At 42.5% G+C, this 27355-nt stretch overlaps 1 protein-coding gene across 1 annotated transcript in view; it reads left to right on the forward strand.

Annotated features, from left to right (window-relative positions):
- The window catches only part of LOC124270261 (major facilitator superfamily domain-containing protein 1-like), a 28381-nt gene extending 12085 nt beyond the window's left edge, over positions 1-16296 (forward strand). Inside the window, exons 5-13 of the mRNA XM_046705299.1 lie at positions 6470-6613; positions 7251-7409; positions 8230-8345; positions 9300-9400; positions 10587-10707; positions 11715-11852; positions 12174-12313; positions 13572-13686; positions 15706-16296. Coding sequence (XP_046561255.1) covers positions 6470-6613; positions 7251-7409; positions 8230-8345; positions 9300-9400; positions 10587-10707; positions 11715-11852; positions 12174-12313; positions 13572-13686; positions 15706-15849 — 1178 coding nt within the window. The 3' untranslated portion in view covers positions 15850-16296. The remainder of the gene's footprint in view (positions 1-6469; positions 6614-7250; positions 7410-8229; positions 8346-9299; positions 9401-10586; positions 10708-11714; positions 11853-12173; positions 12314-13571; positions 13687-15705) is intronic.
- Positions 16297-27355: the final 11059 nt, after the last annotated feature.

Genomic DNA, 27355 nt, shown 5'->3' on the forward strand with positions numbered 1-27355 from the left:
TTTATCGGTGTGCAGCACAGCAACTCCGCATGGCTGTTCACTCTGCCTGTCTGCTTTGCAGGGGCAGCTAGTGAATCAGAGCACTAGTGGTGACGACTCGGTGCCCATGCTCACGCACCAACTCACTGACATCCACTCTCATCTGGCTCGGGACAGCATTAGGTGCTGTGCCAGCCAGATGATGGGTGCGGTCATGGGCATGCGCAGGCTTAAATGGCTCTCTGTGGCATGCTATTCGCCAAGCACAAGCACTGCTTTCTCTGCCATTCACAATGGGATCTTCCCTGTTTCCTGGGGCATTGCAAGTAGTGCGGGAGGCCGCGGAGGTGGTGTCAACCTTCAAGGATTCTAAAACCTTGTTGGAACACCCCTCCACTTCTCGCCATCGGCCTTCCCCTCTTGCCACCGCTTATCCTTCCACCCCGGTGAAGGAGCAAGCAGAGCATGAGGCAAGGGCAGGCCTGCTCAGTCACAGCAGCCTTTTCGGGGCAGGGGAAGCAACAGCTTCCCGTTGAATCTTCCCTTAGAGCCCTTACTGCCCCCACACACAAGCAAGCGGAGACTTGCCGACTGTTGGGGTGCATTGCCTTCTACCAAATGTCCCTGTAGGCGGCTGGCTGTCACTATTCCTTCAGGAGTGGGAAGCAGCCACTTCAAATCCCTGGGTCCTGTCCACACTCAGGGATGGCCATTTCCCACAGTGGAGGCAAGATCCACCGTCCTTCTCCGGGGTTCGGCACACACCAGTGCCAGCCTCCAGAGAGAAGACGGATGTTCTCCGTGCCGATGTGCAGTCTTTACTGGACAAGGCAGCCATCGAGGTGGTTCCGGAAGGTCAGCAAGGAGAGGGGTTTTATTCCACCTACTTCCTAGTTACCAAGAAAGACGGAGGGTTCAGAACCATTCTGAATCTCAGAGGGTTGAACAAGTGATTAGAGGTGTCGTCTTTCAGGATGGAGACACTCAGGTCAGTGATCTCATCCGTCGAGACAGGGACTCACGTCAATCGATCTCAAAGACACATACGTCCATGTTCCAATGCAACCCGAGTTCAAGAAGTACCTCAGGTTCTCCTTCGACGTGAAGTGCTACCAGTTCCGTGTGCTCCCCTTCGGCATCTCCACGGCGCCAAGGGTGTTCACCAAACTTATGTTAATCCCAGCTCAGCCAGGCTAACAGTTTAGCTGAGATTCCACACTGCGTGTGATGGATATTCTCGTGAAACTGGGCTGGATTATCAACCTCAAGAAATCAAAACTTGTTCTGATGCAGGATCTGGTGTTCTTGGGGGCAAGGTTCAACACTGAGCAGGGGATTGTCTCCCTAGCTCCAGACCGTATCGTCAAAGTCCAGAGAACAGTTCTACAGATTCTCGAGTAGCCCCATGCGTCAGCTCGAACATGGCTTTGGATGCTTGGCAACATGGCGGCGACAGTGGATGTGGTTTGGCGTGCGTGTCTGAGGATGAGACCCATTCAGCAGGCGTTAGCGCAGCTGTGGTCCCACTCGCAGAGCTACGAGTCCATACTCAAGATGCCCGAGTGGTTGATCCCTCACTTGCGGTGGTGGACGGAAGTCGGGAATTTGTCCAAGGGGATCCCTCTAGACACCCCGACACCATCCCTCTCATTTCAGACGGACGCCTCCCTCACATGATTGAGGGGGTGGGGGGGGTGTCCTGGACGACCACTCAGTCTCGGGCCTATGGTCGGAGCAGGAAGTCAACCTGCACATCAATGTGAGTTGAGAGCAGTCCGCCGGGTGTTTGAGAGCTTTCTGGAGTTTGTTCGTGGCTGCGTGGTTCTTCTAGAAATGGACAACCGGATGGCTATGACTTACATCCTAAAGCAAGGCGGCACAGTGTCTCTGTCACTCCTTCGGGAGGCGTGGCAGTTTCTACTGTGGTGCGACCAGTTCAACATTCAGGTTTTGCCTGTTTATCTCTGAGATCTGCTCCACGGCTATTTGGAGCTGACCGAGTATGTTCATCCATTACTATCAACTTGACACTCCAGCGAGCGTGCTCGGTTCGGTCAGTCAGTTCTCTCCATTGGACAGGGTTCCACATCTCTAGCCGATTGAGCTTTCAAGGTTTTATGACAATGACCAATTATGTGCGGTTTTAACTGGTGTCGGGTATTTAAAACTATTCTACCTATTCCCTTGGTGTCGGGTTTTATAGTGGTGGTTTTTATCCCATGTACTTTGCATTCCTCCGTACTGCACTTGACCAATTGCCTTGGAAACCTTTGCTTGTTAGGCAAATTTCTTCTTGGTTTTATTGCCAGATACCCTTATCTTCCCTTACGATTAATTATGGGCGGGAGGGGGGACTGTCTAACGCAGTTTACATTACTGAGGTTTCGCATTATATAGCTAGTATGTTCGACCCCTGCCCCTGGTTCATGCCCCCGCCCGATTGGCTGTGGTGGACACTTGACCAGATAAGTGCGATTTTTCCGCTATTTTCAGTTTAGGAATTCCTCTTGCCGTCTGGAGTCTGTCTTATGCTTATAAGTACCCCAAGGTGGAATATATGAAAAAGAATCGAACAAACCTGTAGAGGTTGCAGATTCTTTGAATATATTCCTCCTTGGGGGGAATGGCCGCCCACCTCCCCACATTCTGTCTGATTACGGTCAGCATGGAAAGTGAGGTATGAGGTTATGGTCTAGGGTTACCTGCTCTTGGCTGTAGGGGCACATGGGGCCCTGTAGGGGTGGTCTCACAAGACAAAAACGTAGTTTTTTGTTTTGTAAATATTTTATTCAAATATTGTTACAACTGTCGTAATCTGCAACCTCTACAGGTTTGTTCGAATTTTGCTGAAACATCTTACTTCTTTTCTCTTGTCCTTTAAGGTTTCAAAAACATTGATCGAATTGAGTTCCAACTACCTGTACAACATGTCTTTATCTTATGTGTCTTAATGACCCAGGAATGAAACTAAGACCAAATTGTACATTGATCATGTTTGTCTCAAGTCATTTTAAAGTTCAAGACCAAGTATATTTGTCTTGTACAATGTGTGCAAATCTGTAATTAAATGGATGCTCATATTACAAAATGTCACCATCTTAGAAATAGCACTGTCAAGGTCAGAAGAGACCCATGCTTAGTGTCTTAAGGGGCAACTGACTTAATTGGCTTATCACAGTGATTTTGTAGATGTATCTCATGGTATCTCAGTTAAGAGTCGATATAGGACTGCTGTCATATAGCTGCAGTATTGCTGAGATCAGCACTAAACAAGAACAAATACATATGACACTACTTACAACATCTAGACCTAGACCTTGCTTACAACATCTAGACCTAGACCTTACTTACAACATCTACACCTAGACCTACTTACAACATCTAGACCTAGACCTTGCTTACAACATCTAGACCTAGACACTACTTACGACATCTAGACCTAGACCTTGCTTACAACATCTAGACCTAGACCTTACTTACAACATCTAGACCTAGACCTTACTTACAACATCTAGACCTAGACCTGCATTACAACAACTACTCTACATCTAGACCCTACAACACACCTAGACCTGCCCACATCTTACTTACTTACAACATCTACACCTAGACCTTACAACAACATCTAGACCTAGACCAATATTACTTACAACATCTAGACCTAGACCTTACTTACAACATCTAGACCTAGACCTTACTTACAACATCTACACCTAGACCTTACTTACAACATCTACACCTAGACCTTACTTACAACATCTAGACCTAGACCTTACTTACAACATCTAGACCTAGACCTTACTTACAACATCTACACCTAGACCTTACTTACAACATCTACACCTAGACCTTACTTACAACATCTAGACCTAGACCTTGCTTACAACATCTAGACCTAGACACTTTACTTACAACATCTAGACCTAGACCTTACTTACAACATCTACACCTAGACCTTACAACATTACAGACATCTAGACCTAGACCTTGACCTTACTTACAACATCTAGACCTAGACCTACTTTACTTACAACATCTAGACCTAGACCTTGCTTACAACATCTAGACCTAGACCTTGCTTACAACATCTACACCTAGACCTTACTTACAACATCTACACCTAGATTACTTACAACATCTACACCTAGACCTTACTTACAACATCTAGACCTAGACCTTTACTTACATCATCTACACCTAGACCTTACTTTACAACATCTACACCTAGACCTTACTTACAACATCTACACCTAGACCTTACTTACAACATCTAGACCTAGACCTTACTTACAACATCTACACCTAGACCTTACTTACAACATCTACATCTAGACCTAGACACCTAGACCTTACTTACAACATCTAGACCTAGACCTTACTTACAACATCTAGACCTAGACCTTACTTACAACATCTACACCTAGACCTTACTTACAACATCTACACCTAGACCTTACTTACAACATCTACACCTAGACCTTACTTACAACATCTACACCTAGACCTTACTTACAACAACATCTACACCTAGACCCTTTACAACATCTAGACCTTACTTACAACATCTAGACCTTACTTACAACATCTAGACCTAGACCTTACTTACAACATCTAGACCTAGACCTTACTTACAACATCTACACCTAGACCTTACTTACAACATCTAGACCTAGACCTTACTTACAACATCTACACCTAGACCTTACTTACAACATCTAGACCTAGACCTTACTTACAACATCTAGACCTAGACCTTACTTACAACATCTACACCTAGACCTTACTTACAACATCTACACCTAGACCTTACTTACAACATCTACACCTAGACCTTACTTACAACATCTAGACCTAGACCTTACTTACAACATCTAGACCTAGACCTTACTTACAACATCTAGACCTAGACCTAGACCTTACTTACAACATCTAGACCTAGACCTTACTTACAACATCTACACCTAGACCTTACTAACATCTACACCTAGACCTTACTTACAACATCTACACCTAGACCTTACTTACAACATCTACACCTAGACCTTACTTACAACATCTACACCTAGACCTTACTTACAACATCTACACCTAGACCTTACTTACAACATCTAGACCTAGACCCTTTACTTACACACACCTAGACCTTACTTACAACATCTAGACCTTACAACATCTAGACCTAGACCTTACTTACAACATCTAGACCTAGACCTTGCTTACAAACATCCTCTACACCTAGACACTAGCTTACAACATCTACACCTAGACCTTACTACTTACAACATCTACACCTAGACCTTACTTACAACATCTAGACCTAGACACTTGCTTACAACATCTAGACCTAGACCTTACTTACAACATCTAGACCTAGACCTTACTTACAACATCTAGACCTAGACACTACTTACAACATCTAGACCTAGACCTTACTTACAACATCTAGACCTAGACCTTGCTTACAACATTACACCACCTTTACATCTAGACCTAGACCTTACTTACAACATCTAGACCTAGACCTTACTTACAACATCTACACCTAGACCTTACTTACAACATCTAGACCTAGACACTACTTACAACATCTAGACCTAGACCTTACTTACAACATCTAGACCTAGACCTTGCTTACAACATCTACACCTAGACCTTACTTACAACATCTACACCTAGACCTTACTTACAACATCTACACCTAGACACTACTTACAACATCTACACCTAGACCTTACTTACAACATCTAGACCTAGACACTACTTACAACATCTACACCTAGACCTTACTTACAACATCTACACCTAGACCTTACTTACAACATCTAGACCTAGACCTTACTTACAACATCTACACCTAGACCTTACTTACAACATCTAGACCTAGACACTACTTACAACATCTAGACCTAGACCTTACTTACAACATCTACACCTAGACCTTACTTACAACATCTAGACCTAGACCTTACTTACAACATCTAGACCATCTAGACCTTACCTACTTACAACATCTAGACCTAGACCTTACTTACAACATCTAGACCTAGACTAGACTTGCTTACAACATCTAGACCTAGACCTTACAACATACAACATCTAGACCTAGACCTTACCTTACTTACAACATCTAGACCTAGACATCTAGGCCTAGACATTACTTACAACATCTAGACCTAGACCTTACTTACAACATCTAGACCTAGACCTTACTTACAACATCTAGACCTAGACCTTACATACAACATCTAGACCTAGACACTACTTACAATATCTACACCTAGACCTTACATACAACATCTAGACCTAGACGTTACTTACAACATCTACACCTAGACCTAAGATATTTCGCAGGAAGTTCAGCCACTCTTAAAGTTCATTTACCGGTACATATTTATGACACCATGACACCATGCATCAGTGTACGCTTGAGCTGCTCTTGGACCAATATGTTCTTTGTCTGACTTATGTGGAAGAGTTGTTTCCCTTCTAGTGGGCGTGTTCCTCTTCTCCTTCCTGTGTGTCGTCGGGTCGTGCACTTTCGCTGTTGGTGCAATGCTGAAAGGAACGTCTGCCATGTTGCCTGTCATGCTAGTGGGACGTCTGCTCTTTGGATCAGGAAACGGGTCACTAACAAGTAGGTTTTAGTCCTCTTGGACAAGTAAATCTATAAACTGCATCATGTAGTTAATGGTTATCATTTCAAGTCATGTGCCTTTCATACATTTGACCAAATGTTATTTTCAAAAGAAATTGTCTCCAGGTCATTTATGTACTGCATGTATTAAATTAAGAAAGGGATGGGGTTGTGGGTAATGGCACAGGAAATATTACTAATCACATGACAAAGACAATATAGATTGATATCTTATAATAACAGTTACTCTTCATTATCTGGTAATTATTGACCGCTGAATATAATCTGACTGTGTGCTTGGCTGTTAACTGAATACCCTGTGTATACCACTTAAGGTGTCTGATAAAAAGGAATTGAACTTCAGATTTAAAGTTTTAATATTGTTAACCACTTCCCTGTTCTAATTATCATTAGCAGTATGAGATATTGATGATGGAAATTAACTTGCAGACAAGTGGACGAGCATATATTTTGGAAGGCTGTCCTGTAAACAGTATTTTCTCAGTGGACTTTACCTTAAATAATACTGAACAAAATACGATTTGACTGTTATGCATGATTAAATGTTTTCAGGAAGAAATAATTTCCATCAAGTTGGTGATGGGAACAATATAGAACAGGTGCTTCTGTGTTTCAGTTGTTCAGAACAAGATCACAGCCTTCTGGTTTAAAAACAAGGAATTAGCCATGGCATTTGGTTTCACATTAGCATTCTCCCGTCTGGGAAGTGTACTGAACTTCTTCTTGACACAGTCATTCTCTCAGACGTATGGGCTCTCTTGGACTCTCTGGGGCGGTGAGGAGTCCTTGACCTTGTTTTAAAGGGGTGAGGTGAGGTGAAATTGGGTTTAACGTCGTGCTTGAGAATATTTTGCTCATATGACGACGTGCATACGTTTGTATGTGTATGTGCGGCTGCTTATACAAGCCCAGACTGAAGCTGGTTTTATAGTGCTAGCCCACTGAGATACCATGCTGCAGTGAAGGATGAATAGGTGAGGTGAGGTGAAATTGGGTTTAACGTCGTGCTTGAGAATATTTCGCTCATATGACAACGTGCATGTGTGTGTATGTGTATGTGCGGCTGCTTGTACTAGCCCCGACTTAAGCTGGTTTTATAGTGCTAGCCCACTGAGATACAAATGCCGCAGTGAAGCATGTATATCCCACTCGGACACATTATACTGACTCCGAGCCGACCAGTCCTTGTTGTACCCATTAATGCCGAGCGCCAGGCAGGGACCAACAAGTACCATATTTTAACATCTTTTGGTATGATGCGGCCGGGGATCGAACCCGCGACCTTGCGCTCTCCGGGCGGACGCTCTAACCACTACACCACGGAGGCGGTCTGTTTTAAAGGAGTATAAAATATTAACCTTTTGTGGCCATTACATCTGTTTGAACGCACTTCAGTGCAGATTTTAACTTGATGTGTTTTTATCTTGAAAATGAGGGTCTGGTCCTGAAAATATTGACGTGTTTACTGGAAGCAAGGGTTATCTTATTTCACATCAATACCTTATAAATCACTTAATAAAGTGTGTTAGAAATGTTTATTACTTGAAAGAAGTCGATCGTGTTGCCCATCATGCCATGCTTTGTTTCCTCCAAAGGCGCCATGTTGTGTGGGCTGGGGTTTGTGTCGGCCATTGTTGTAAGCTTCCTGGACATGTATGGCGTCAAGCAGCTGGGAGATGAGGCCAGCATGAAAACAGAATCCAAGAAACTGGTAAGTCAAGGTTACTTGTTGGTGAGACTAGGATTCGCGTAAGACTGGGATTCGTATACTGAAACTGTAGCACACAGGATCAGTACTCACAGATCTACTACACAGGGTAAATACAAGGGCAGGCTATCAATCGATTATCAATTATTATCGGGGACGTAACATTGAGCAAAAATGCAAAAGTGTCTGGAGCATGTGTGGGACATTATAGAGTGGCGAATCCAGGCCCGGAACCCTCCAATACAGAATTTATATCAGTTGGGGGCAGCTCTGCATGCTGAGTGGTTTTTGTTGACCTGAGAACTCTGACTGGAGGCATGAGACGTAGGATGGAACGTGTCATCTGGGTACGTGGCGGGTCCACCCTCTACTGATTAGTCTCACTGAACACGTACACTAGTGTCTTCAAGGAACATTTTCATGTGACAATATCAATGTCATTGTCAACACCCTTTCATTGACTTGCAGCTCCATACTTTGGGGGTTTTGTTTCGGGGTAAAAACAGTACCTGTGATAACATGACATAATCGCTATTAAATTCTAACCACAGCCAACCGATGTTGCATTTCTGTCTTGCCAGATGGTTGTTCTATCAGATGGCATTTGAATGTCCGACCATTTAGGGCCATTGTGGACCTGACATGTTCTTTGACATTTGGCATTGTGAAAATATCAGGGGGTGCTTAACTTTTTTCTTAGTGTATAGTTATAGGTATTTAGAGTTTAGTACCTTAGTCATGCTATGACACTTTCAGGATGGCATTTGAAATCCCATTTTGCAGAAATCATGCCAGCTTTGCTTGGTAATCTATGACCTGCGGGGCATTGCTACTACAGTCAGCGGACACACTAAGATGTACCTGAGTTAATCCCAACTCACTCACAGCTTTGATTACTCATAGGCATTTATGAATAACCACTCATGTCTCCTGGCACTCACTAACTTCCTGCTTCAGAGGTTCACCGATATCCGCTACTTTTCCCTGTCATACTGGCTGGTGGCACTGGCAATCATGTTCTTCTACAACGGAGTGTTTCCATTTGTGGCTGATGCCAGGTGAGTTTAATGTTTGATCAGCATTCTTGTAGTTGGTGAGGTAACAACGAAGCATATGGCTTCAAGTATAACAACATATTGTTTATTACATGTGATGTTTCATGTATATTACTGCTTGATAACAGTGTAAGAATCTACATGTAAACATCACTCTATGAAATCAACAAAAGTTGTCCATAAAATCTATCAAATGCTTCACTTTGTGAACTGATGAGGGTCATATCACCTATGGATGGTTGTGTATCACCTGTACAGGGTTCTACTGATGACAGGTGTGATAAGGATGGTTGTGTATCACCTGTACAGGGTTCTACTGATGACAGGTGTGATAAGGATGGTTGTGTATCACCTGTACAGGTTCTACTGATGACAGGTGTGATGAGGATGGTTGTGTATCACCTGTACAGGGCTCTACTGATGACAGGTGTGATAAGGATGGTTGTATATCACCTGTACAAGGTTCTACTGATGACAGGTGTGATGAGGGGATGACAGGTGTGTATATCACCTGTACAGGGTTCTACTGATGACAGGTGTGATAAGGATGTTGTGTATCACCTGTACAGGGTTCTACTGATGACAGGTGTGATGAGGATGGTTGTATATCACCTGTACAGGGTTCTTCTGATGACAGGTGTGATGAGGATGGTTGTGTATCACCTGTACAGGGTTCTACTGATGACAGGTGTGATGAGGATGGTTGTATATCACCTGTACAGGGTTCTACTGATGACAGGTGTGATAAGGGAGGATGGTTGTGTATCACCTGTACAAGGTTCTACTGATGACAGGTGTGATAAGGATGGTTGTGTATCACCTGTACAGGGCTCTACTGATGACAGGTGTGATAAGGATGGTTGTGTATCACCTGTACAGGGCTCTACTGATGACAGGTGTGATAAGGATGGTTGTGTATCACCTGTACAGGGCTCTACTGATGACAGGTGTGATGAGGATGGTTACAGTGTTTTGTGTCACTCTGTTCATTCAAGAGTTTTTGTTCAGTTTGGGGATTCACAAAATGTCATGCTATAAAATATACAAAAGTATCCCGTGCTATGGATGATGGTATTCTTACTTTCCAATGATGTTATTAAAAACAAAATAGAAAGGCATCCTTAGATTTTCTTTTTCAGATGTCATGGATTGTTTTTTGTTTCATTATACAATATCTTTCCCTTTTCAGTAAATTTATCTACGACAAGTATAAGACAGAGTATAATTTGAATCAGAAAACGTCTTCATACATCGCAGGCTCAATCTACGATGTGTCTATGTTATTGTCTCCATTCCTGGGAGGCATCATCGTAAGTAATGTCTTTACTCCTTTGATACCACATTTATACTTTGTTGGTGGCCATAAGATGTAGATACCATATTAAAACTCTGTTAAACAGCTGTTGCACCAACTATGTGTCTTTGTAACATGGCAGCTCCACTGGTAAATATATTACATATGTCACTCACTGGATGTACAGGATTCCTCAAGATGAGTTTGCACCTTTCAGCCCCTCAATCACAGATGTAGCTCCTGAACTGTATATTTCAGGATGTGTTTTGCGGATGTGTTTTATGGGTAGGGTACGTGAAGCTTACTGGGTACTGTTTAGCTTTTGAACTGTATATTTCAGGATGTGTTTTGGGAAGCGAGGGTACTGTTTAGCTTTTGAACTGTATATTTCAGGATGTGTTTGGGAAGCGAGGGTACTGTTTAGCTTTTGAACTGTATATTTCAGGATGTGTTTGGGAAGCGAGGGTACTGTTTAGCTTTTGAACTGTATATTTCAGGATGTGTTTGGAAGCGAGGGTACTGTGTAGCTTTTGAACTGTATATTTCAGGATGTGTTTGGGAAGCGAGGGTACTGTGTAGCTTTTGAACTGTATATTTCAGGATGTGTTGTGTTGTTTGGGAAGCAGCTTTTGGTATATTTCAGGATGTGTTTGGGAAGCCAGGGTACTGTGTAGCTTTTGAACTGTATATTTCAGGATGTGTTTGGGAAGCGAGGGTACTGTGTAGCTTTTGAACTGTATATTTCAGGATGTGTTCGTGAAGTGTGGGTACTGTGTAGCTTTTGATCTGTATATTTCAGGATGTGTTTGGGAAGCGAGGGTACTGTGTAGCTTTTGATCTGTATATTTCAGGATGTGTTTGTGAAGTGTGGGTACTGTGTAGCTTTTGATCTGTATATTTGTATATTTCAGGATGTGTTTGGGAAGCGAGGGTACTTTGTAGCTTTTGAACTGTATATTTCAGGATGTGTTCGGGAAGTGTGGGTACTGTGTAGCTTTTGATCTGTATATTTGTATATTTCAGGATGTGTTTGGGAAGCGAGGGTACCTGGCCATACTGTGTTCGGTGTTCTCCATCCCCGTGTTTGCACTGTTGGCCTTCACCTATGTGTACCCCCTGGTGGCGACCCTGTGCTTCGGGCTGACCTACTCTGTGGCCGCTGTAAGTCTGTTCATCCAGGAACACTGTTTAGTTGATACAGTGTAAGATGTCACTCTTCCCTTTGTGTTCCATTGGTAGAAATGTCAATTTTGGAATTCTTCAATTCAATGCTAAAAGTCTAAAGTGCAGTGTTGGTGAACAGTTTGCAATATTTCCTTCAAGATCAACAGTAATTGAGATGAGAGATGAAAATGTGAAAAGTGTTAAATATTTGTTCGAGTTACTACATCATGAAAGCATGATCAATCCTTCTCAGCAGCTTAGAAAATCCCTGGTTCCTCAACCTATAATGCAGTCAGCGAGAATTTTGTCATTTTTCAGGCTAGTCTGTGGCCCTCAATTCCCCTTGTGGTAACCCAGGCAACGGTTGGCACGGCAATGGGCCTGACTACATCTATTCAAATGATTGGTATTGGCATTTCTAATCTCATTGTTGGCTCGATTCTTGGGACAGAAAAAGAGTAAGTGAAAACGAAAACAGTGTTTTTCTTTATCTACAGCAACATTATCCATATGACACTGACAGTGCTTGTATTCTGTATAACACTGACAGTGCTTGTATTCTGTATGACACTGACAGTGCTTGTATGACACTGGCAGTGCTTGTATTCCGTATGACACCGACAGTGTCTGTATTCTGTATGACACTGACAGTGCTTGTATGACACTGACAGTGCTTGTATGACACTGACAGTGCTTGTATTCCGTTTGATACTGACAGTGCTTGTATTCTGTATGACACTGACAGTGCTTGTATTCTGTATGACACTGACAGTGCTTGTATGACACTGACAGTGCTTGTATTCTGTATGACACTGACAGTGCTTGTATTCTGTATGACACTGACAGTGCTTGTATTCTGTATGACACTGACAGTGCTTGTATTCTGTATGACACTGACAGTGCTTGTATTCTGTATGACACTGACAGTGCTTGTATTCTGTATGACACTTGACACTGACAGTGCTTGTATTCTGTATGACACTGACAGTGCTTGTATTCTGTATGACACTGACAGTGCTTGTATTCTGTATGACACTGACAGTGCTTGTATTCTGTATGACACTGACAGTGCTTGTATTCTGTATGACACTGACAGTGCTTGTATTCTGTATGACACTGACAGTGCTTGTATTCCGTATGACACTGACAGTGCTTGTATTCTGTATGACACTGACAGTGCTTGTATTCCGTATGACACCGACAGTGCTTGTATTCCGTATGACACCGACAGTGCTTGTATTCTGTATGACACTGACAGTGTTGTATTCCATTCTGTATGACACTGACAGTGCTTGTATTCCATTATGACACTGACAGTGCTTGTATTTCTGTATGACACTGACAAGTGCTTGTATTCCGTATGACACTGACAGTGCTTGTATTCCGTATGACACTGACAGTGCTTGTATTCTGTATGACTCTGACAGTGCTTGTATTCCGTATGACACTGACAGTGCTTGTATTCCGTATGACACTGACAGTGCTTGTATTCTGTATGACACTGACAGTGCTTGTATTCCGTATGACACTGACAATGCTTGTATTCCGTATGACACTGACAGTGCTTGTATTCTGTATGACACTGACAGTGCTTGTATTCTGTATGACACTGACAGTGCTTGTATTCCGTATGACACTGACAGTGCTTGTATTCTGTATGACTCTGACAGTGCTTGTATTCATATTGTCTCCATTTGTTTTCCTTGTATTTCCCAGCACACCAACAGCGACCATCTTACTGCGCTGGAAGTATGTGATGATTTTCCTGCTGGCTAACATCCTTGCCTGTGTCGCCACCACATTCTTCCTGAATGTCATCGACAAGAGGAAGGTCAGACCTCTTGTGTTGTTTTGTAACACATCAATATAAGGTTATTTTGCTTTAAAAAATCCCCAAAAGATCTCAAACTGGGTTGTGGGGGGTTGGGGCATTCTTCTATTACCTTTATATAACAACTGGAAAATATTATTTTGATTATAAAATGACAAAGAATCAATTACAAACGTGAAGCCAGTATGTGAACTGAGTAGGGCTGTGTATTGGCAAATATGTTGTATTGCATTACAGGTATCAGTCTTGCATTACAGGTATCAGTCTTGCATTACAGGTATCAGTATTGCATTACAGGTGTCAGTCTTGCATTACAGGTATCAGTCTTGCATTACAGGTATCAGTCTAGCATTACAGGTATCAGTCTTGCATTACAGGTATCAGTCTTGCATTACAGGTATCAGTATTGCATTACAGGTATCTATAGCGATTTATGTAGAGGGTACAGTAACTCTCCATTCCTTAAAAATAATGGAGCAGTCTTTTTAAGGAATGGAGAGTTACTTATGGATTACCCTACTTAAATTACATTCAAGTATTGGGAATATTTTGTTATCAAAATTAAATGTCAGGCTCCATTCCTGAAAAGTAATGGAGCGAACAGACAATGGAATGACGTCACAAATGTAATTTAATGGAAGCTAAAGTGTGGTATGAGTAAATGTACATGCAGATCCTACTGTCCATATGCTAAAAACATCTGTTATGGTTCTGATTCCTGCAATCTCAAAATTAGTTTGGTTACTGAGCAATTTTTTTTTTGTACAATGTGTATTGTAAAGTATGCCATTTTGTCAGAAAATTGTGAAGGGAAACATCAGTCGATTTAAAAATAATAATATATTTATATGCATTATAAGTTGTTCAGTTCCTGTCCCGAACTATAAGTTGTTCAGTTCATGTCCTGAACTATAAGTTGTTCAGTTCATGTCCTGAACTATAAGTTGTTCAGTTCATGTCCTGAACTATAAGTTGTTCAGTTCATGTCCTGAACTATAAGTTGTTCAGTTCATGTCCTGAACTATAAGTTGTTCAGTTCATGTCCTGAACTATAAGTTGTTCAGTTCATGTCCTGAACTATAAGTTGTTCAGTTCATGTCCTGAACTATAAGTTGTTCAGTTCATGTCCTGAACTATAAGTTGTTCAGTTCATGTCCTGAACTATAAGTTGTTCAGTTCATGTCCTGAACTATAAGTTGTTCAGTTCATGTCCTGAACTATAAGTTGTCCAGTTCATGTCCTGAACTATAAGTTGTTCAGTTCATGTCCTGAACTATAAGTTGTCTGAACAGTTCATGTCCTGAAGTATAAGTTGTTGTTCAGTTCATGTTCAGTTCCTGTTCTGAACTATAAGTTGTTCAGTTCCTGTCCTGAACTATAAGTTGTTCAGTTCCTGTTCTGAACTATAAGTTGTTCAGTTCCTGTTCTGAACTATAAGTTGTTCAGTTCCTGTCCTGAACTATAAGTTGTTCAGTTCATGTCCTGAACTATAAGTTGTTCAGTTCCTGTCCTGAACTATAAGTTGTTCAGTTCCTGTCCTGAACTATAAGTTGTTCAGTTCATGTCCTGAACTATGTCCTGAACTATAAGTTGTTCAGTTCATGTCCTGAACTATAAGTTGTTCAGTTCATGTCCTGAACTATAAGTTGTTGTTCAGTTCATGTCCTGAACTATAAGTTGTTCAGTTCATGTCCTGAACTATAAGTTGTTCAGTTCATGTCCTGAACTATAAGTTGTTCAGTTCATGTCCTGAACTATAAGTTGTTCAGTTCATGTCCTGAACTATAAGTTGTTCAGTTCATGTCCTGAACTATAAGTTGTTCAGTTCATGTCCTGAACTATAAGTTGTTCAGTTCATGTCCTGAACTATCCCAGAACAACATTCCAGGGCCTTTCAGAATGAAATTGTAGGTCTCAAAGTAGTGGCTGGAAGTATGTACAGTGTAGAACAAATCTACCCCAGAAGACTTAGTTGATTCTCGTACAACCTTTCCCTACTGACCAATTCCTTGTCTTCAGGGCGGTATGCTGAACTTGAGTCGCAAACAGAAGCAGTCACTGGCACGGCGTCTGCAGGAAGAGGAGGAAGTCGACCCGGATGAGGAGGTGGCGCCAGTGTACAGCGAGAGGGACCCCCTCCTCCGCAATAACCGTATCAACTGATTCTGCTCTCCTCTGTTTGTTTTTTTTTTTTTTGATGAATGTAGTTCTCGGTGAATGTAACAGACTGCTTTTGGATCATGTGTTTGTAGAAGTATAATTATTTTCAGTGTCCAGTAAGGAATGCATTATCTCACTTAAAATACATTAAGTGCAACAAAATATTGCACATTCAAATTGAAAATAGAGCCTTAAAGTTATAGTACATCGTTGAAAAATGCAACATGAATATGCTGCACAGACATTTCATGCAGGACAAGAAAATATTTGTGCTTTACTGACTGCACTGGAACTCACATGGATATTCTTCGTGTTCATGCAGTTTATACAGTTTGATTGTTGTAGCATTTGTCCTTAGATATAATGTTTGATTCTAAAATTTGCATTGCCAAAAAGTAGGCCTGTAAACTGTCAATTGTTAACAGTTAACACTAGAGTGATGTCAGAGTTGTATGTTAATTAGAAAAAACCAACAAGCTGTGATTGATTGCCTGTCTTCCGTGAGTGAATTGTGCAAGCTACTTTAGGAAGAAACTTCCAGCAAGAGAGAGAAAGAGAGAGAGAGTGCTCTTAACCCTACAACTGTGTGAAGACAGCAGTGATGGATGTATTGTATCTGATACCAAGAAGGCATTACGAACATCTCAGGTTTTCATGCCATATATCCTGTGTGCGAGATATAGAACTGCCATGAGATACGGTTTAGTGTAGTTGTTGAAACATTTTCAATTTTTACTCAGGACTATTTCTATTTCCTTGTTGTGCAAAGGCCAGACTAACAAAATCAATTCACACAAAAAGGGTTATATGAAATCTATTTTTGGTTTCTTATCAAGATTGTTACTATAAGTAATCACATCGTGTCGAGGGAAATACGGGGTTTTATCAGTCCCGAGTAAGGTTAATGCAGCGCATGTTACTAAAGGCTTGGCGATGCACGCTTTTCTCACTTCGCGTGGTCACCGAGGCGTGGCGGGATAATATGACTTTTGTACTCCCTGCTCACGGATCGTGACGGGTGTACATGGTATTTTATCAGTCACGTGAACCAATCAAAAGTCGACATTCTTACATGAGGCTGGATAATGGATTTTGCATTTCTTTTGCATTCTCCCTATAAGTCTTCACAGAAGATGTCGCAAGTATATATACAGGAACTGGTCTTGGACTAAGGTTTCTTCAAACAATGGGCAAACAATTAGTCTATAATTTGTCCAAAGACCTGTGTGGTAGTTTGTCAGTTCAACAAGGGAACGAACTGGTCTCTGTCTTTACATGTACAAGACAGTGGAGTCAGACCAATATACTCATGCACTAGTGTGTGCTGTATTGTGCTAGAGTAACTTATCACCTTTACCATCATATTTTTGTAATGTATTGATAGTCACTTATATTTGTATATTAAACATCATTCCATCCTCCACCATGTTTATCATCACGTGTAACAAAGTCTGTATGACAGAACAACCTGGGAGTACACACAAGATGGATGGCTGTATTCTTAAGTACAACATTCATCAGTAACATTGTCCTGTCTTGTAGACAGCATGATCCTCTACTCACCTACTCACCCTTGTACTATCTTCGCCATATTCACTGATATGTGTCCATGGCATATGATGTTTGCTTATACATAGCTACATATATACATGTTGTATTTGACACATTTATGTCAGGTAGAGATCAAGTAAGCAGACAGTGTTTCATCTAATCTAAAGTAAAGGCCTGTGCACTGGACTGAGTGAGTGAGTTTAGTTTCATGCCGCACTCAACAATATTCCAGCTATATGGCAGCAGTCTGTAAATAATCAAGTCTGGACCAGACAATCCAGTGATCAACGGCATGAGCATCGATCCTGTGCACTGGAAAGGGGATGGCAGTATAGATTAGGTTTGAAACGTAGTTATTTGTTTTTCATCAGGGCACTCATTACCTAAGAAGGAATGGTTTACTCTGTATAATTGGAGCACCTTGCATACATATAAATACTACAGTATGTTTTAAGGAGATTGAAGAAAAAACTCAAATCAACTTTTCTGAAAATCAGGGCTACCTGAAAGAGGTAGTGTTATTATTTGTCAGTCTGTTAATGTTCCACACTTGAATGCGAATGTGTCTGATTGTGTGGAAATTCTTTTGCTCTCTTCTGGTGTGAATGTGTGAATATAGAGTATATGATTTGGTATGAAATCTTCATGTATGTGAAGCTGATCCCAGTTGATAGGCAGGTCCCTAAAGAGAAATGTCTCACGGAACTGATGTATAATTCATGAAAACTGAACAAAAAACGTGGAATGGTTATAACTTTAAGTATATTGCCAGAGTTCTGATGATCAGTACTGTTTCCTAAAGACAAGGCAGACTGTGACTGATGAGTAAGTGTATGAAGCACCCCATAAATATCTGTATCAGGGACACAAGAAGCTTTTGTAAGCTGTTATATTTGAGATTATCAGTAAAGTACAGATTCTAGTACTGACTACTACGTTCTTTCGACAACCGTGACATACATGTAATACATTTCATATGTATGTAGGACCTTGTCCCTTGTGTCTCATGTATTTCTGTATGTACTCCTAGGTTGTCTTGGCCCACACGTCTGGAACAGTGAGACGTGTACTTACGTACGTCTGGAACAGTGAGACGTGTACTTATGTGCGTCTGGAACAGCGAGACGTGTACTTATGTACGTCTGGAACAGTGAGACGTGTACTTACGTACGTCTGGAACAGTGAGACGTGTACTTATGTGCGTCTGGAACAGCGAGACGTGTACTTATGTACGTCTGGAACAGTGAGACGTGTACTTACGTACGTCTGGAACAGTGAGACGTGTACTTATGTGCGTCTGGAACAGCGAGACTTGTACTTATGTACGTCTGGAACAGTTAGGCGTGTACTTATGTGCGTTTGTAACAGCGATACGTGTACTTACGTACGTCTGGAACAGTTAGGCGTGTACTTATGTGCGTTTGTAACAGCGATACGTGTACTTACGTACGTCTGGAACAGTTAGGCGTATACTTGTAATATGCGCTTGTAACAGCGATACGTGTACTTACGTACGTCTGGAACAGTTAGGCGTATACTTACGTACGTCTGTAACAGTTAGGCATATACATACGTACGTCTGTAACAGTTAGGCGTATACTTACGTACGTCTTGAACAGCGAGACATGTACTTACGTACGTTTGTAACAGCGATACGTGTACTTACGTACGTCTGGAACAGCGAGACGTGTACTTATGTGCGTCTGGAACAACGAGACGTGTACTTACGTACGTCTGGAACAGTTAGGCGTATACTTACGTACGTCTGTAACAGTTAGGCGTATACTTACGTACGTCTTGAACAGCGAGACATGTACTTACGTACGTTTGTAACAGCGATATGTGTACTTACGTACGTCTGGAACAGCGAGACATGTACTTACGTACCTCTTGAACAGCGAGACGTGTGCTTACGTACATCTGGAGCAGCGAGACATGTACTTACGTACGTCTGGAACAGTTAAGCGTGTACTTACGTACGTCTGGAACAGCGAGACATGTACTTACGTACGTCTGGAACAGTTAGGCGTATACCTACGTACGACTGAAGCAGCTAGGCGTGTACATTGTACGTCTGGAACAATGGGCTCTCGCATTCCATGGGGAGTGATTATTTCGTTACACATGCATCGTCGTGTCTAATTTAAAGTGAGGAATTGTTTATTAGAAACAGTAGTCATCATGTCGAGGAAATACCTGCCTGTAGCGCACGACTTCGGTGAGGTCGGGGAAATCTATGCGACAGGTAACTAATGATGTCAACTATTTTAAGGTTATATACTATGGAATTCGCACAGGAAGACTATGACTGAACTATTCCAGTCACATGTAAATTGTCGAACTTGGACATCGCTCCACACTGTATTGGTATACGATCACAAGCATCCATGTTAGTCGCCTCTCACCACGAGGGTGGGTTACCGAGGACCGCTGTAACCCGAAACATCGCGGAGGCCATAGATATACTATTGATATGGAACACGACAGACAGAAGACCGTGATATAACTCTCCTGGGGTTAAGATCAGATCATTATTAATAAAAAACGCTGAGTCTGGGGCCATTATCTGCAGATGATAATGTGATTCAAAGGTATATTAGAGTGTATACCAGATTAGGAACGGAGACCTTTAGACGTGTTGAACTCAATGAGGTAATAACCTCTCAACCTGTATCACACAGCCATCACTAACACTGATGTGCACTTTTGTCATCAGTGTAGAAAGGAGAGAGATGGTCCATGCCACACAATTCCCCCTGCAGACATCTGTTATATATTGGATTACTCTTTCTCTGTAAAGTACAGATTCTAGTACTTTTTGGATTGATTCCAATCCGGGATTCGAACCCACATTCTCAGAGACAAGCATTGTGTATTCATCCCAGTGCAGAGCTGCGAAAATTGATTGCATGTTGCGTAATTTGTTTGTGGGTTCGAACCCAAGATATGCCCAAATTTGTGTTTTTGTCATCTCTCGTGTTTCACAAAGCGATAGTTCGGCCTTTAATCGAACATACACTGACACACCACGTGAGATAACTGCAATGCTGTTCACAGTGGCGTGCAGCCCTATCTCACAGTGTATATGTTACAGGGAATGTGTGAAACCAGGGATTTCACGTAATCCATGAAAGATTCAGTGATTTCGCGAAATCACTGTGACCCCCAGGGATTTCATGTATTCCCTACAATTTCCAGGGATTTCATGAAATTACTGATTTTATTGGTGTTCCATTACACACATTCCCTGTTAGGATATCAGTGAATGTGTGAAATTAATGTTTGTAGCTTAAAACTTTACTGTTGAGTCTCATTTCATCAGGGATTACGTGAAATCTCTGGTTTCACACATTCCCTGTAACATATATACTCTATGACGGGTAACGCTGAACATAATACTGTTTGTAAGGACATTACACAAATGTGTATAAAGACGTTATTGTCGGCCCCATGTAATGGATCTGTAGTGTCAGCTATACATTTCGTTGGCAAGATCCTTCAGTAAGACAATATCAAAAAAATTTCTTTGAGTGGCACAAAGAAGTTGGGAAGTACAATATAGACAGATGTTATGGATAACAACTTATTTCATGAGCCATTCCTGCTTGACAACGGCCAAGAATCTGTATTGAAATGTCGCACTCACGAAAGTTGTTATCCATAAAGTTTGTCTATGTAGAATCATATACTCATGGAACGAATAAGGGAACACATGAAAGTACAAGTGTTCCTTTATTCGTTTCCAGATTTTCACCCATAGTGCAATATAAAGCATGACATGAACATGAACAAGAGAATAGGAACACTGTCGTGTGTTCCTTTATTCGTTTCCATGAGTATATTTACAATTAGACACTATATTTAACCAATATTCATCGTCTTAGTGCTGGTTTATGACCTAAATCTTGATAGACAGCTGTTACCACAACTGAGTAAGCTGATGACTTCAACGTTTCTCTACAGGGGTTTAATCAATCCTCTCATGGCTGTCAGAAACAGCCATGTCAGCAATGGACGTTAGGATGTACAGTTGATGCAGACATTGCATTGGTTGCTGTGTATGCTCTTATCGGGATGCGGGTGAGGGATGTACAAGCATTTAATACAGGTTCGTCTCCACCCGCCGAGAACCCAGTGACGAACAGGACCTCGGTACTAAGCGTGTTGTTACTATACTCCCCATCAAAGGTTTAGACTCTTTTAAAGCACTCACTATATGTTATGCATATATGTGTGGTTACATCGAAGATGAATTTCTCCACTAACTTTGGGGAAACAACTGCAAACTTTATGCAGATGAATAGCACGAGGATCATGCATTAAATTGCTGAAAAGCATGTACAAATATCGTGCATGTGAACAGCTGTGTTGTGTAACATTTTGTGAAAAATGCGCCAATTTTCACTCAGTTTCATCATATTTTTAACCCATGACAATAATCTTTTCAACGTTACGAATTTGTTTTACAATACATCAGTTCATGTGAAAACAGTATGGAAAATTTTGCAAAATCTAGTTTAGAAGAGTTGACTTAAGTAAGTGGCAACATTTACACTATTGAGTCTAAACTTTCGATGGGTAGTATATGTGTGTAACCTTACTCCCCGTCATCGTGCCCAAACCGTGCGCGCGATTAATTTGGCGTCAAGCAGTGAATTACCTATTCCAAATTCTAATGCGGACAAGGCACCCATTAAGGTGGTAATACTTGGATCTATGTGCGTCTGGGGAGATAACCAAGACAATATTGAGTAAAACATGGACCTATGAACCCTTGCCATGCAATGCCAACAAACAAACCGTGACCAGTAGTCAGTCAGATCACCCGTCAAAATGAAAATATCTGACCAAAGCTCTTTCCATCGTCTCATGCTCTCTGGCTGGTTGTCAAGGGAAGAATGTTCCCTCTTCAGTTAGAGCATTGCCTTGTTCCTTTAGACGTCGTTTCAGGACCGAAGATCAACGCAGATGCATATACTGGGGTCAATACAAGCTTTCTTGGAGGCAGGGAAAACCTTTAAACCTTTAAACAAACTAAACGCCGGTCATGGCGAAAATATGTGTCCAAAATCAACTCCCGCACACCCATGTCCAAGGTGTGGAGCATGATTCAAAAGATTAAGGGCAAAGGATCCAAATCTGGTGTTCGCCATCTCAAAGATGGTGACTCTCTTCTAACAAATAAATTTAAAATTGCAAATAAACTTGGCGAAACTTTGGCAAACAACTCCTCTTCGACAAAATTATAACCCCAAGTTCCAGAAACGCAACAAGAAAAGAAATCAGTCAATTTTAACTCTGATAATGGTTAGGATTACAATGAAACGTTTTCTCTCCATGAATTACGTACTGCCCTGCGGCAGGCTCACGACACTGCAGCAGGAGCTGATGATATTCATTATCAGCTTCTGAAACACCTCCCTGATTCAAGTTTGGAAACACTACTCAATATATTTGATGACATTTGGACAACCGGCAACTTTCCTTCTTCGTGGCACAATGCCATTATCATCCCTATTCCAAAACCTGGCCGGGATCATACTGACCCCTCAAACTACCGTCCTATATCACTAACTAGCTGTGTTTGTAAAACCATGGAGCGCATGGTCAACAAACGATTAATCTGGTACTTGGAGACCAATAACCTCCTTCGTGACCTCCAATGTGGTTTCCGAAAGAACCGAAGTACCATTGACGATCTGGTGCGTATATAATCTTTTATAAAACATTCCATTGTCAACAAACAGCATACAGTATCTATCTTTTTCGATTTAGAAAAAGCATACGATACAACCGAGGAAACATGGTATCTTAAAAGATTTACAGGAATTTGGATTGAGGGGCAGGTTATCTCAGTTCATATCTCAGTTTTTAAACAACAGACAATTTCAAGTACGGGTAGGTTCCACATTGTCTGATTATTTCTACCAAGATCAGGGCGTCCCTCAAGGCAGCATCCTGTCTGTCACCCTTTTTAGCATCAAAATTAACAGCCTCACTAACGCCTTGAACAGGTGTGTCAATGGGTCCCTTTTCGTGGACGATTTCAATATTTCATGTCGTGGTAAGAACATGCACGCAATAGAAAGGCAGCTACAACTCTGCCTTAACAAAATCCAATTATGGGCCAATGAAAATGGCTTTAAGTTTTCAAAATCCAAAACAAACTGTATTCACTTTTTGTCGTAAATACAAACCACACAAGGATCCAGACATATCCTTAGATGGTACTCCTATCAAGGTAGTAGAAGAGGCCAAATTCCTGGCACTCATATTCGACCGTCACCTGACATTCTTACCACACATAAAATATTTGAAAACCAAGTGCTTGAAAGCTCTGGACTTACTAAAAGTCGTTTCAAATACAGAGTGGAGAGGGGATCAGACTACCCTCCTTCACTTGTACAGATCTTTGGCTCCATTGTTTATGGTGGAGCCTGCAAAAGCAATTTAGAAAAATTAGATTCTATCCACCACCAAGGCCTGAGGCTCTGCCTGGGAGCTTTTAGGACCTCTCCGGTAGACTGTCTATATGCAGAGGCTAACGAACCTTCCCTTGAACAACGCCGCATTAAACTTTCACTGCAGTATATCACTAAATTACGTTCAAATCAGTCCAATCCAGCATACAATTGTGTTTTCAACCCTCTCTATGAAAACCTGTTTCCTAAACTACCAAGCCTGGTTCCACCACTTGGAATCAGAATTCAACCACACATATCTGCAGCTAAAATTAATCTCAATATCATAGCACCTTACCGACTCCTGTTTTCGCCACCCTGGCAGATGGTGAAACCACAGGTCGATCTTACCCTCACTAAACTCAAAAAGTCCGAAACAATCCTTTTGTGTTCCAGCAGGAATACATACTGTTACGTTCCAAGTATGATACCCATTGATCCATTTTCACAGACGGATCCAAGGATGAGGGCCAAGTTGCCAGTGCTACAGTCATTGGCTATGACTTTTTCTGTTTGTAAATGACAATGTAATGAATATATGTTTTTGAAATAAAACTCACTTTGACTCTTTACTTACAATGTTTATTAATGCAGACTTGTCCTCGTCACTATATGGCTGGAATAATGCCGATGTGACGTAAAGCCCAACTCAACTCAACTCAACTCAACTCAACTCAACTCAACTCACCAGTATGTTGTACGGGAGATAGTCTGTCCATGGAAGCCCATGGGGACAAGCAGGGTGTACGTTAGGCAGTCAGTCTGTCCATGGAAGCCCATGGGGACACAAGCATGGGGTACGTGAGTCTGTCATGGAAGCCCATGGGGACACAAGCAGGGTGTACGGGTCAGTCTGTCCATGGAAGCCCATGGGGACACAAGCATGGTGTACGGGAGACAGTCTGTCATGGAAGCCCATGGGGACACAAGCATGGTGTACGGGAGACAGTCTGTCATGGAAGCCCATGGGGACACAAGCAAGGTGTACGTGAGACAGTCTGTCATGGAAGCCCATGGGGACACAAGCAGGGTGTACGGAGACAGTCTGTCCATGGAAGCCCATGGGGACACAAGCAAGGTGTACGTGAGACAGTCTGTCATGGAAGCCCATGGGGACACAAGCATGGTGTACGGGAGACAGTCTGTCATGGAAGCCCATGGGGACACAAGCATGGTGTACGGGAGACAGTCTGTCATGGAAGCCCATGGGGACACAAGCAGGGTGTACGGGAGACAGTCTGTCATGGAAGCCCATGGGGACACAAGCATGGTGTACGGGAGACAGTGTCACGGGAGACAGTCTGTCATGGAAGCCCATGGGGACACAAGCAGGGTGTACGGGAGACAGTCTGTCCATGGAAGCCCATGGGGACACAAGCATGGGGTACGGGAGACAGTCTGTCAAAGCCCATGGGGACACAAGCAAGGTGTACGTGAGACAGTCTGTCCATGGAAGCCCATGGGGACACAAGCAGACGGGAGACAGTCTGTCATGGAAGCCCATGGGGACACAAGCATGGGGTACGTGAGACGTCTGTCATGGAAGCCATGTCACAAGCATGTACATGAGAGTCTGTCATGGGGACACAAGCAGGGTGTGAGACAATCTGTCATGGAGACAGTCTACGTCTGTCATGGAAGCCCATGGGGACACAAGCAAGGTATACAGTCTGTCATGGAAGCCATGGGGACACAAGCATGGGGTACATGGAAGCCCATGGGGACACAAGCAGCATCTGGTTACGAGGACAGTCTGTCCAGGGTTTGGGGACACAAGCAGGGTGTACGGGACAAAATGGGGACCCAGGGTGTACGTAGGCCATTAGTACCTAATTTTGTAACATCCCTATAGGCTTAGCTACTAATAACATCGGCTATTGGTTCATCCCTCTAAAACATGGGGCACCAATGCTTAAATGTTTGCGCCAACTAATCCACTGAAATTAAATGTGACACCCATGCTAAAGTTCACCATCATGGTGAGATGGCGATACCCCCAACCACCTGAATCTCAATGGCCATCAACCCAGAATCTCTCGGCTGTCAACATAATATGTAAACACTGATGCCATCTTTATCTAGATCGTGACTGCCATTCAGCAGTTTCTGTCTGACTCACCATGTCACTTGTGGACGCTGTAATCAACATCTTATCTACTGACACAACACCGCCTCCACTCACACCTCACGTACAGTCCAAACAAAAGTACATGGCAGGTACAATTGTACCGGTACCAGATAACTCACATATGTAGGATACAATTCTGTTATCATAAATAACCAGCAATCAGATGTTGGACGTGACCAAGGTTTAGGCCAGGTTCTCAGTAAGTCTTTGGGCGGCATTTAGAGGTGATACATATAAAAGGCGAGAATGTATGGAAGTCAACTGAGGAACACCGGAGTATATTCTTACTGGTTCATCAGGCGAGTGAAATAGAACTAGGACGCAGCAGATAGCTATATAAGTACATGTGAACCAACCACAGCCGCTAACTGAACCATCTGAAGGAAACCGTGACTACACTTAACGGTTACCCCGCCCATATTACCTTAAAATATATAAGCAAGGCCCTCAAAACTTCCACACGAAGACCCAATCCTCGTGTGTGTGTGTGTGTGTGTATGTGTGTGTGTATCCGTGTGTGTGTGTATCCGTGTGTGTGTGTGTGTGTGTGTGTGTGTGTGTGTGTGTGTGTGTGTGTGTGTGTGTGTGTGTGTGAGTGACGTGACAAATGTGTAGATCAGGTCCCTAGTACCTCGTGTGTGTGTTGGACGTGACAAAGATGTAGATTAGGTCCCTAGTACCTCGTGTGTGTGTTGGACGTGACAAAGATGTAGATTAGGTCCCTAGTACCTCGTGTGTGTGTTGGACGTGACAAAGATGTAGATTAGGTCCCTAGTACCTCGTGTGTGTGTTGGACGTGACAAAGGTGTAGATGAGGTCTCTCGTACCCTGTGCGTGTACATGCGTGGGTGCGTGCGTGTGTGTGTGTGTGTGTGTGTTGGATGTGACAAATGTGTACATCAGGTCCCTAGTACCCCGTGTGTGTGTAGATCAAGGGCCCGTTTCTCAAAGCGATCTTAGCGCTAAGGTGATCGTAGCGCTAACTCCCATACTTATCATAGACTTACGACAGTCGTAGCACTTCGGTCGCTTTGTGAAACGCGCCCCAAGTCCCCAGTACCCCGTGTGAGTGTGCGTGTGTGCGTGCGTGCGTGTTTGTGTTTGTGTGCGTGTGACGTGACAAAGGAGTAGATCAGGTCCCTAGTACCCCGTACGTGTGTGTGTTGGACGTGACAAAGGTGTAGATCAGGGCCAATGGTCAAACGACCACTTTGTGAATGGTATTAGTACCGAGGTTGCAGTCAGCTGAGAGAGATCCGTCTTACAAGACATGCTGAGACAGCACGACTGGTGCTCACACCGTCAACCACTGGTTCCTCCGAGGCCACTGTCAGAGTGTAGTGTTACTCTCAGTTGCACAGCCCACTCC

Source organism: Haliotis rubra, unplaced genomic scaffold (genome assembly GCF_003918875.1).
Source record: "Haliotis rubra isolate DU_JTF1 unplaced genomic scaffold, ASM391887v1 Scf102, whole genome shotgun sequence".
NCBI classification, from domain to species: Eukaryota; Metazoa; Mollusca; class Gastropoda; order Lepetellida; family Haliotidae; genus Haliotis; species Haliotis rubra.